A 13,434-nucleotide genomic window follows, 5' to 3' on the forward strand; every position below is an offset into this window, starting at 1 on the left:
CTTCAACCTCAACATACTGGGTATTGTCACAGGCCGGCTCATGACGTGTGGCAAAAATGAGGGGACACGAACAGGTATAGGCCAATCAAAAAGGTTCTTTATTATAAACCAAAAACAATTAACTTTAAACAAAGAAAAGGGAATGAGGTGTTAAAGTACCATAATGTAGGGTGTATGTAAAGTGCAGGGATGCGTGAATCTGTGTGTGTGAATTTGACTGAGTGAAAACTACGTAAAACTACAAAGTAACAAACAATACAGGATCATATCTGGAGGAGCAGAGAGAGAGAGAGAGACAGAGAGAGACAGAGAGAGAGAGAGAGAGAGAGAGAGAGAGAGAGAGACAGAGAGAGAGAGGGAGAGACAGAGAGACAGAGAGAGAGAGAGAGAGAGAGAGAGAGAGAGAGAGAGAGAGAGAGAGAGTGATTAGTGAAGCAGTTTAAATACCCTGAGCCCAGGTGACATGTCACGGTGCTGACTTCGCCTGCAGCAAAAGCCTCTGGCTGGGCAGAGTACTTTGGGATTTTAGTCACTTCGATGTAACAAGGGCCAAGCCGTGTGGCCCTACCAACTCTTCTATTTATTCATAATGGCCTTTTGCGTGAGTTGGGTTTGTTCATGTTGTCAATCCCTTTACCTCCCGGTCTCGTATGGGGCCTTGGTAAATGTACTCTTCTTCGAATGCTAAGTTTATAGATTCTTTCTATACACCCTTACCTTGAGTCTTTTTCTCATATATATCTCAATACCTAATAACTAATCTTCTGTTAGTTATTATGCTCGTCAGCTAGTAGTCACTTGGAAACTAGTATTGGTATATGTTTTGACTCTTCTAAAAATATTGTTGTCCACACAATGAAATATTCTTTAGTGCAATCACTTTAACCTACAAGCAGGGTCACTTTCTGTTCAGTGAGAGAGTCAAAGGCCTTTGCTCTCCAGATCATTAATCTGGCCTGGTTGTAAAAGTTTCAATTAATTTTATCTCATTGTGCTTCTCTTGCAGTCAGAATTATGTAGGACTCAGTCCAATGTTAAGTCCCTCAGTACTGATGCCCATAAGTCTTCTTCCGTTGGGGCGTTGGTTTGGTAGAGCTGTTTATAACACTCCTCAGGTTTCACATGGGTTGGTTCTTGTTTTATTTCCAGTTCTTTCAGTCTGTTCGTTTGGCTCCCCCTGCTGGTCACTTTCCGTTGTGGCAGTTTCTTCCTGTCCTCCCCAGTCAATAGTTAGTCCTAGAGACCATAGATGTCGCTCTGGATCTGGGCCAGTTACCGGGGGAGGGGTCCGATCTCTTTTGGTTTTTGCCAAACTCCAATCACTAACGATCCTCCTCTGCCTGCAGGAGGAACCGCCCCTGCACTGCAGAGGAGCTGTGACAGTATGAACAATACCACACCATCACTGCTGCCAGGTCAGGGGTCACACCAGAGCAGCTCTCTCAGATGCGGTTAACTCTGAATGAATATAAAGAGTGGGTTTCACATTAAATAATTTATAATGGATCAGTAAATTGTTTATTCATAATTTATGTAATTAATCTGATATATAAGTAAACTGGTAATTCACAATTATAAACAACTTGTATAGTACATAATTAATAAGATCATTCCAAAGATGTATAAATTTATTTTAACCATTTAATACTCAGAAAAGTAGTTTTTCCCTAAAGTGAAGACTATTCTTTATGTTTTGAGCAGTGAACCGTGTAATTTATCACATAAAGATGGACATGCTATTGGTAGACATTCCAACAGTACCTGATGCTCCTAAAGGTCTCAAAATGACCTAGAACATATCAATGGTTACACAATAAGAACACAACACAGAGGATGTTAAAGGAAATATATTGAACATGTTATTTCAAAACAGTCACACTGTTATAGTAGTGTGATGAAGGAAGTAACATGTTTGTCTGAAAATTGTAACATTCTTGTTTGTTGGCAGTGACTGATTGCACTCATTAGTATCAAATAAAATACAATGTTATTGGTTAAAAACATGTGTTTAGCAGATGTTATTGCGGGTGTTACAAACTGTTTATGCACCTAGTTCTGACAGTGCAGCAATATCTAACAATACACACAAGGACTGGAATTAAGAATATTTGGATGAGCAATGTCAGAGTGACACAGACTAAGAGCAGTTTATAGACTGCTTACAGGGTAAGGGAACCAATATCTAAATGCATATCTTAACTGAACATTACGTTTCAAGGGTTATTACCTTTAATACACTACCAAATCAAAATCATTTTATTGGTCGCATACAAATATTCAGCTGATGTTATTGCGGGTGTAGTGAAATCCTTTTGTTCCAACAGTTCAGTAGTATCTAACAATAACACAAACACAAAAGTAAAATAATTTTATTAAAAAATATAAATATTTTGATAAGCAATGTCTGAGTGGTATTGAGAAAATACATATGGAGATAAGTAAAGCAGTAAGTAAACATTAAATTGATTAGTGTTCCATTATTAAAGTCACCAGGGATTCCATGTCTATGTACAGTGCCTTGCGAAAGTATTCGGCCCCCTTGAACCTTGCGACCATTTGCCACATTTCAAGCTTCAAACATAAAGATATAAAACTGTATTTTTTTGTGAAGAATCTACAACAAGTGGGACACAATCATGAAGTGGAACGACATTTATTGGAAATTTCAAACTTTAACAAATCAAAAACTGAAAAATTGGGCGTGCAAAATTATTCAGCCCCCTTAAGTTAATACTTTGTAGCGCCACCTTTTGCTGCGATTACAGCTGTAAGTCGCTTGGGGTATGTCTATCAGTTTTGCACATCGAGAGACTGAAATCTTTTCCCATTCCTCCTTGCAAAACAGCTCGAGCTCAGTGAGGTTGGATGGAGAGCATTTGTGAACAGCAGTTTTCAGTTCTTTCCACAGATTCTCGATTGGATTCAGGTCTGGACTTTGACTTGGCCATTCTAACACCTGGATATGTTTATTTTTGAACCATTCCATTGTAGATTTTGCTTTATGTTTTGGATCATTGTCTTGTTGGAAGACAAATCTCCATCCCAGTCTCAGGTCTTTTGCAGACTCCATCAGGTTTTCTTCCAGAATGGTCCTGTATTTGGCTCCATCCATCTTCCCATCAATTTTAACCATCTTCCCTGTCCCTGCTGAAGAAAAGCAGGCCCAAACCATGATGCTGCCACCACCATGTTTGACAGTGGGGATGGTGTGTTCAGGGTGATGGCTGTGTTGGTTTTTACGCCAAACATAACGTTTTGCATTGTTGGCAAAAAGTTCAATTTTGGTTTCATCTGACCAGAGCACCTTCTTCCACAAGTTTGGTGTGTCTCCCAGGTGGCTTGTGGCAAACTTTAAATGACACTTCTTATGGATATCTTTAAGAAATGGCTTTCTTCTTGCCACTCTTCCATAAAGGCCAGATTTGTGCAATATACGACTGAATGTTGTCCTATGGACAGAGTCTCCCACCTCAGCTGTAGATCTCTGCAGTTCATCCAGAGTGATCATGGGCCTCTTGGCTGCATCTCTGATCAGTCTTCTCCTTGTATGAGCTGAAAGTTGAGGGACGGCCAGGTCTTGGTAGATTTGCAGTGGTCTGATACTCTTTCCATTTCAATATTGTCGCTTGCACAGTGCTCCTTGGGATGTTTAAAGTTTGGGAAATCATTTTGTATCCAAATCTTTACTCAGTACCTTGTTGAAGCACATTTGCCAGTGATTCCAGGGTATGACGCCACAAGCTTGGCACACCTATATTTGGAGAGTTTGGCCCAGTCTTCTCTGCAGCGCCTCATGCACTGTCAGGTTGGCTGGGGAGAGTCGCTTCACAGCTATTTTCAGGTCTCTCCGGAAATCGATCTGGGTTTAAATTCGGGCCACAAAAACATTGAGACTCGTCTCGAAGCCAATCCTGCGTTGTCTTGGCTGTGCGTCTTGGCTTGGGTCGTTGTTCTGTTGGAAGGTGAACTTTCGACCCAGTCTGAGAACCTGCTCCAAAGCTATCAGAACCAATTAAGGGTAATAAGGCTGGTGGAACTGTACAGAGGGTTCTAGGATGAACCCTCCAAAGATTATAAACTGAGACGTGGAATTGTTTTAAGATGTTCATACTATGGATCCTTTAGCTATTAAAAAAAAATCAATTTTAGAATAAAGCTGTAATGTAACAAAATGATCTATAATGTAACAAAATGTGGAAAAGGTAAAATGGGGTCTGAATACTATCCCAACGCACTGTATACATGGTAAATACAGATACTTCCTTTAGTTTTTGGACTATTTGCTGGTACTAAATTATTTCCATACTTCCCTTTTTTTAAACTGGTACGGGGTTAACTTGAGGCGAGTTTCGTGAGTCTTGAGGGCATCATACAAAACAACCAACATGTAGGAGTTTGAGAGAGGCGACGATGTGTTTAGTTTGTAGTCCAAACCGTTCGGTTGCTACAGACAGAAGTTCTCCCCAACTTCAGACAAGGCCCGTGAAGCATAGAGGCGCTACAGACATTGTCGTGAAAATGCCGATTTTCGGAATGTCTCCTGGTCTGACAAAAACCGCTGTCGCTCTGCCACCTTCCACCGCAGATGGAACATCGGTGGATTGAAATGCAACGTCGGTGGATTGAAATGCAACGTCGGTGGATTGAAATGCAGCCTGTGCAAAAAAAGCATACATCTACGGCTTAAAGATGGATTTTGATGCGGAGGCCTGTTTAGTCATGGGCCCCATTGAGGGCTTTCACCATTTTGAAATAGTCAACACGCCACAGGATATACCGATTGGACTTTGGGCTCTGTTGGGAGTTTACCTCATAGCCTATGGGATATTCATTGAAGAGGTGGAGGATGGTAAATGTGATCTGCAGAACATACCTTTGTAACGCCTTGTCTGTATACCTGCAAAACAGACACAAAAGTGAGCAGTTCAGTCATCTGCATCCAGTACAGATAGTCTTCAACATATTCTTACCTCTTCGTTGATTGATATCCATTGAATTGTGTCCCATTTTCTGTTTTAGAAAGATTTGCACAAATATGAAACGCTAGATGGTATCATAAAACAATCATACAATGGACAAACTTAAATTGAGATTTTTACTTGATTCATAAAGTGTATTCCTTTTTAAATGGTAAGACATATGTATTTAAAAAAATACACACAAAAAATGATTTTCTATACCATTGCCTCATGAGAATGTTAAGCTCAAAACCAAAATGCTAGTTTGAGTCAAGAGACATTTTATTTCATTGTACTTTTTCCACTTTTGTTCCCAATTGGTAGTTATAGTATTGTTCCATCGCTGCAACTCCCCAGACTTGGGAGAAGACAATCATGCAGCAACAGGACATGAATTACATAGCTAACAAGAAAATAAATTGTTGGGGTTGATACATTTTTTCCATTAGCAAATCAAGTCTGTGGAAATTACAAACTTTAGAAGCCCTTGTAAACCGTGAATGCACAAGATTGCATTTCCTGCTCAGCAACAAAAGCGTGATCAAATTAAGATCCTACATCAGTATATGACAGAAGTAGGTCTCCTCTATAAAGTCAATTTATATCTGAACTTTGTGTTTGGTGAAAATGTGCCTCTGAAAAGAGATCAGAATAATACCAAAGCCTTTTCATTACAGGAGAATCAAAGAATAAGCGTTTTATTACGGGTAAAAAAAATTTAAAACAATTCAAACTTCTCTACAATCCACACCACCAACCAGCCACACCGAATGCATTTCATCTGCAGCCACACTCATCCACCACCATGTCCTGGTAATGACGTAGGACTACGTTGTCGTTGTTGTCGTAGTAGAGCATGGATACAGGTGACAGGCGGATGGGTACGCAGCAGGGCTGGGGTGTGCCGTGGGGGTCCAGGGAGTGCACCAGAGTCTGCAGGATGGCATGGTTAGTGCCGTTCAGGCTCTCGCTCAGTGGGAACGGGCACTCTCCGTGGCAGTAGTTGGCAAGGTAGCCCTGCGGAGCGATGATCCAGTCCTGCCAGCCCACATCCTTGAATTCAATGTAGAGGCGGCGCGGCTTACACACATTGCTGGGTGTAACCGGCTGGTAGACGGCGCTCCTCTTCTGCCGAGAGCGGCACTGGAGTGGATTCAGGGATACAACCACCAGGGAGGCATGGAACTCTGGGAGGGTTACGGTCGGCCCTAACGGGACGGCATTCACCAGGTTCTGGGACATGAAGATGTCCGTCGCCTGGGTGTGGACGGGGTGTGGCTGCAGCTCCAGCACCAGGCCGTAGTTATGACCCGGTTTACGCCAGTTCTCTGCCAGTGCTGTGAGGTCCAAGGTGAGGGATCCGGCCTCTGGTTCCAGCTGCACCGACTGGGACAGCACCAGCCTGCGGTGGGCCTCATGGCTCGCTCCCCTCAGGGTCACACGCAACACCTTGTACAGGGACACGCTAAGCGCCTGTGGGCCCAGGAGGAACCTTGGTGTGCGGAACATGTCCAACTGGAACTTGATTTCCAGCTGCGCCAGTGAGAGCTGCTCCACGGGCTGCAGCACAGACATGTTGAAGAACATGTATTTCTCCACACAGCCATGGCAGCTGCCGCTCCAGCCTGACACCAGCCTACCTGCAGAGGACAGACAAAACAACAAAAAAAGGACATTAGGTCTACACTCTAGAAGTAGGACCTAGGTTTCAATTGACAACTTTATTAGCATTGTTAAGGCTATAGCCAATAAACAAAGCAAATTCTCATACTTTGTCCCCGTCGTTTATTTTTCATCGGTTAATTTACCGAGGTCGACAGTTTCAAGTTGGATATTTGACGGATATTCACACTTTCAAGCCTCAATAGCTTTCATACCACTAAAGCCACAGACTCCAGATAAGTGTCATGATGTTGAAGTATTGCACAGGTCTTATTTTCACGATTTGGACATTAATTCACTTTCTAATAAACACGTGGAAATGTGAGCAGCATTTTGTATTCCTAGTTGAAGTAGTCGACAAAGTACACACTTCTTTTACATTCAAATTTCAATTGCTCCTTAGTCATGTGACCTGCTGACCACAAAGGTTCAGAATGTCCCCTGGCTATACCTTCATATCTCACACTCGGTCTACTTTCATCTCATGCTTAAATCTGTAAGTTTCACAGGCCTTCATTTTACATGCGTGTTAAAAATATATATTTTTGGACGTTAACAAATGTTGCAGCCTCGCAATAATGATCTTTCACATGGACACTGAAAGATCTGCAAATGGCTGTATGTGGATCAAGGACAGGTGTTCAAACGGAAGTGCTTCAAGGAAGGAAAAACAATGTTTCATATTCTCTTTTTAAAATCACAGTAATTTGTCAGTTAGAGTGAGCTTGATAAGGTGAAAGAATCCTTTTCATAGCATCACTTTCATATACTGTACATTAAGACAAATCCTTCTACGTTGAGTATTAGAACAGTTTACATAACCTGATATTTGAGTGCATTCACCACAAACTACCTGCAGACAACTTACAAAATGCAATAGTGCATTTGAGGGTTTGTTTTTCTGATGAACGTAGTTATGATGCATTGCCTACTATTTCTACCTGGAAAAATTTGCGAGTAAAATCCTTTTTCCAAAATTGATTTAGGTACATTTTTGTGAAGAGGTATTAGTGTTGTGCTTTGGGTCCTTCCATAGTAAAATCATTTAATGAATCAATACATTTCTATATTGCTTCCTCAGTATCTGCATGAACCATCAGGCCAAGAGTTTTTGGTTGACACTGCTGGACAGAAAGAGGAGGAGGAATCGGAACACGCTACATTCAAATCTTAGTTATTCCATTGTACTGGATCTAATACATACATTCATAAGTGTAATAATTTATGAAATACTGTGAAAAACTCTTGGCTGCTGGCTCTGTCACTTTCAGACATGCGCAGAGCAGACTGAAAGGGGAAGGGTAGCTCTTGAATTGAACCACAGGGGTTTTCTGTATAGAGAGAGTAATCTAAAAGGCACAGACACACCCCTTGACTTTCAATTGGCACCGTTGACCTGTATGTATTCTCTCCTGATTGGCTCTGTGGTGCACAGTCTGGCAGTATGACTAATGTGCCAGAGGTATGAGGAGACATCCTCCTTTATTTATGGGAGCAAATATTTCCTAACACTTTGGATCCTATTGTTGGACAGTTGTAGGACAAAGCATCAATCCAATTATTTTTTTTTACTGATTACTGTCCATGAGTAACCTCAACCTCGTGGGTCTTTGGGCCAATAAAGTGCCAACTCAGTTCTACCATTGACTAGTCTCTAACTTCTCTGTGAACGGGGACACAGGTGTTCATCGATTTTTTAAATCTAAACCAGACTTTTTTTACTGGAGTACACAAACCCCTAATTGGGTCTCTTTTCTTGACACACAGCGGCAGTTTACCAGATAAAAAGATCAAAAAGTAGATTGTTGTAAGGGTGTATTACATCCTGTGCTGGCCCCATTGTCATATCCATTCTGGATTCTGAGTGGTAAAATCAGAGCTGAAAAATGACTATGTGTATACATTTTCCGCCAAGACAGAACTACCAAAGGGGGTGGAGTTGCAATCTGCTGTAGAGACAGCCTGCAGAGTTCTGTCATGCTATCCAGGTCTGTGTATAAGCATGTCCCATTCATAAAATGTAGAACCAGGAACAGATATAGCCAGTGGTTCACTCCAGACCTGTCTGCCATTGACCAGCACAAAAACATCCTGTGGCGTTCTGCATTAGCAACGAATAGCCCCCGCGATAAGCAACTGTTCAGGGAAGTTAGGAACAAATTTACACAAGTAGATAGGAAAGGAAAGATGAGCTTTTTCAAACAGAAATGTGCATCCTGTAGCACAAACTCTTAAAATGTTCTGGGACACTAAAATCCAGGGAGAATAAGAGCACCTCATCCCAGCTACCCACTTTACTGAGACTAGGAAACACTCCCCACCAATAAATCTAACGATTAGCGAGAATTTCAATAACCATTTTTCTCCACCTGGCTACCCCTTCCCCGGTCAACAGCTCTGCACCCCCAACAGCAACTTGCCAAATCCTCTCCCCTTTCACCTTCACCCAAATCCAGATGGCTGATGTTCTGAAAGAGCTGCAAAATCTGGACCCCAACAAATCAGCTGGGCTAGACAATCTGGAACATTTCTTTCTAAAATGATCCACCGCAATTGTTGCAACCACCATTACTAGCCTGTTCAACCTCTTTCGTATCGTCTGAGATTCCCAAAGATTGGAAAGCTGCCGCAGTCATCCCCCTCCTCAAAAGGGGGAGTCACTCTAGACCCAAACTGCTACAGACCTATATCTGGCCTACCTTGCCTTTCTAGGGTCTTCGAAAGCCAAGTTAACAGATTACCGACCATTTCAAATCTCACCGTACCTTCTCTATGCAATCTGGTTTCCGAGCTGATCATGGGTGCACCTCGGCCATGCTCAAGGTCCTAAACGATATCATAATCGCCATCGACAACTGTGCAGCAGTCTTCATCGACCTGGCCAAGGCATTCGACTCTGTAAATCACCGCATTCTTATTGGCAGACTCAGCCTTGGTTTCTCAAATGATTGCCTCGTCTGGTTCACCAACTACTTCTCAGATAGAGTTCAGTGTGTCAAATCGGAGGGCCTGTTGTCCGGACCTCTGGCAGTCTATGGGGGTGCCATAGGGTTCAATTCTCGGGCCGACTCTTTTCTCTGTATGTGTATATATGCCATACAACTCTCCTTCCGTGGCCTCCCACTGCTCTTAAATGCAAGTAAAACTAAATGCATGCTCTTCAACCGATCGCTGCCCGCACTTAGAATGTGTGGACAACTACCTAGGTGTCTTGTTAAACTAAAATCTCTTTCAAGACTCATTAAGCATCTCCAATACAAAATTAAATCAGCTTCCAATTTTGCAACAAAGCATCCTTCACTCATGCTGCCAAACATACCCTTGTAAATCTGACTATCCTACCGATCCTTGAATTTGGTGATCTCATTTACAAAATAGCCTCCAACACTCACCTCAGCAAATTGGATGCAGTCTATCACAGTGCCATCCGTTTTGTCACCAAAGTCCCTTATACTACCCACCACTGCGACCTGTATGTTCGCGTTGGATGGCCCTCGCTTCATATTCGTCGCCAAACCTACTGGCTCCAGGTCATCTATAAGTACTTGCTAGTTGAAGCTCCGCCTTAGCTCACGGGTCACTGTGACGTAGAAGTCCGTCACTGGCCGCGGGCAGCATTTGGTTCTTTAACGCACACACATATTCATCACTCCTCCCTGCGCCATTATAAGATAAGTTAACAATGTGGGTCGACACACAAATTAACTTCTGTCTTGGTGCATGCATTTCACACTTGTCAATGTTCATATTTGAGAGATACAATAATTATACTTATCAATGTTGTGGATGAGCGCATTGTTTGTTTGTTCTGTTCCTCTCTCTCCATCTCTGTAGCTTCCGGGTATGCTGGAAAAGGACCCGAGCTAAGGGAATTGGGTTGGCTTTATAGTGCCTGTCCCAAATGGCTCATTAATGCATATGGGCATATTGAAAGATATTGTCAGTAGTGATGTAATGTTGTAAATGTTATGTTGTGATATTGTTTAAAACCGTGTTGCAATGTATATACTTTAGTATGTTTAGTTCATGGAAAATGTAGGTTTCTATTGTTAATTGATTAATTAATTAGGGTTAATTGTTCTGAGGGGAGGGGCTAGCCCTACAAAAGGAGCCTCTCTTTCAGTCATGGAGAGGCAGTTTGGATTGAGCTGTGGATGGGGCAGCATTGTTTTTAAGCTGTCCCATAAGGTAGACGTTGATGGCAGTACTGTTGTTTTTTGTTCCGGAATCACTTGTAAATAAACACCTTTGCACAGAAGAACTTTTGCGGTTCCGCCATCTTTTTAAGAGGTTAGGTTATCCAGTTTAGCCTTCTGGCCTACTCTACGTGACAGTCACCATAGCAGCACCCACCCCAGCAGGTATATTTCACTGGTTACCCCCAAAGCCAATTCCTCCTTTGGCCGCTGAAGCTGGAGACTCATCTCCCTCACCATCTTTAAGCATCTGCTAGCAGATCAGCTTACAGATCATTGCACCTGTGCATAGCCCATCTAACTACCTCACCCCCATATTGTTTTATATATATTTATTTTTGCTCCTTTGCACCCCAGTATCTCTACTTGCACATTCATCTTCTGCACATCTATCACTCCAGTGTTTATTTGCGAAATTGTAATTATTTCACCACTACTGCCTATTTATTGCCTTACCCCCCTGTGGCGAAATCTGCACGGAGCCTTCACCGTGCACTGCCACTTTAAGAGCAGTAAGGAAGGAGGAAATAAAGAGATCATTCAGCTCTTTGGGGAGGGGCTCTTTGGTGGCGCGACAGTTTGATTGTGTGTGCTGTGCTGCAGAAGTTGTTTGTTTTCAGCGGGTGTAGTTCATAAAGTATTTAACTCAATCATCGGTGTAATCGCTCTAGGTCGTGGTTGTTTTCGTTTGGGACCGCGCCCGTTATGGATCGCATGGATTAGTAGCAACATTGTTGCGAAGCTTTAACATACAAACCATCGGACAGTCAGACAGTATACCTGCACGCCTGAAGACCACAGCTAAGATCTCTTGTTCTCTATCGTTCCAGTGCTTTACCCTGCAACAGACTTTTTCCAATGCACTTCCCATTGAAGTTCATTGGAGCTGGACTATTATTTCCCTGACAGAAGTGTTTGGACATTTTAGTTAAAAGGGAGGTTGCTTGCAAGTTAAGCATTGTTATGTGAACTGTATTGAGGTGTACTAATGACATGTGGCTGAGAAGATTGTGGACTTTTAAGGCCTTTGTTGTGTCGATGAACACCCCCCACATTCATACCCTCTGCACTCCACTGGACAATAACAGATTATTGCAAATCCTCTGATGACTGGGTTCTTTCTTGTATGAAGTTGCTGTTAAATTGCTCTGCCATTATTAGTATTATTGTATGAGGTATTCTTGTTGGGGTTACCCCTGTGCTGTGATGTGGGGTTTATATGGTGTGTATTCTCTTCTCTCCACTGGCTATCTGGTAAACAGGCTACACTCTGTCTCTCTTCTGCTGATGTGTGTGGGTCTGGTAGTGGTACTCTCTATTCTACTCTTTTCCTTTCGGCATGGTTAATACCTGCCTGGCGCCAACAAAATCATTCTTTACCCCTCTAATAAATACCGCTACACCCCTAATCTTACTTCATTTGCACACAGACTTTTCTATTGTGTTATTGACTGTACGTTTGTTTTTGTTTAACTGTGTTTGTCACACTGCTTTGCTGTATCTTGGCGAGGTCGCAGTAGTAAATGAGAGCTTGTTCTCAACTAGCTTACCTGGTAGAATAAAGGTGAGATAAGACATTCCCACATAAAAAAATACCTTATGTCCATCCTACGTGTAGTGTTGGTACATGGAATATCCCTAAACCACATATATCATAAAACTTATAGCTGCAATAGCAATTTATGTTCAACAACTGACATTTTCAGATATTATTTTGACAAACACACTTTGGTGCTTACAATTCATTCTCTATTGTCAGATTTGGTGGGTACTGTCATTTGTGATATGACTTTAGCACATACTGAGCTTTCAATTAAAAAAAAATTCTTAAAGTCTACAAACGCTCTACATTTACTCACTCTGATAGGGTTGGATCCTATATGCTACTTTTATCATTGTCCTGTAAACGGTTCAGTGCCTATAATTTAGGCTGTGATATATACACACTAAATATAGAATGGGGCATAAATGAAATGACCTCTACTACTAAATTACTACTAGATTATAGTGATAAAGGAATACAGCATACACATTTGGCTTATGTATTCATTAGCTAACCAGAAGTGCATTATGTTTACATAAAAACAAGGGAAATAACTCAGAATGAGAAGGTCCTGCCATGGAAAAGACTGGGCGGAGATAAAGTGGAAAGGAGTGGAAATAACTCCCACCATGCAGCAGGACACCTTCAGCTGTGGAGTCTTTGAAATGCAGGTTTGATAGTTATATTTTCAATAATGAAAGATAAGCTGTTGTGTGACAATTTTTTGCATTTTATTTTTTGGTAAAGATGGCCAAGGAAGTTGCACCGAACATCCAACATCGCCTCCCAAATTGATATGGAACCTTCAAAAAACACATGGAGCCAACTGCGAAAATAAATGGCTGATGATATACTAAAAAATGCCCGGTATGTAATGACATTTAATTCAAAGTAAATGTAAATTGTTTATTTTTGTGTAGTTGCGTGGGACAGCCATATGTTCAGGTCACGCCTATGATTTCAAAGTTCAACAAAGTCAACAACTGCTTCATGTGTGAAGAACCTGGATGTGGTCCAAAGACTGACCGGGTTGGTAACTTTATTTAAAATCTTTATAATCTTTTGACAACAGTGA

At 41.8% G+C, this 13,434-nt stretch overlaps 1 protein-coding gene across 1 annotated transcript in view; it reads right to left on the reverse strand.

Annotated features, from left to right (window-relative positions):
* Positions 1 to 5,735: 5,735 nt before the first annotated feature.
* gdf3 (growth differentiation factor 3) overlaps positions 5,736 to 13,434 on the reverse strand; it is a 29,044-nt gene continuing 21,345 nt past the window's right edge. Inside the window, exon 2 of the mRNA XM_064975453.1 lies at positions 5,736 to 6,598. Coding sequence (XP_064831525.1) covers positions 5,736 to 6,598 — 863 coding nt within the window. The remainder of the gene's footprint in view (positions 6,599 to 13,434) is intronic.

Source organism: Oncorhynchus masou, chromosome 10 (assembly GCF_036934945.1).
Source record: "Oncorhynchus masou masou isolate Uvic2021 chromosome 10, UVic_Omas_1.1, whole genome shotgun sequence".
Classification (NCBI taxonomy): domain Eukaryota; kingdom Metazoa; phylum Chordata; class Actinopteri; order Salmoniformes; family Salmonidae; genus Oncorhynchus; species Oncorhynchus masou.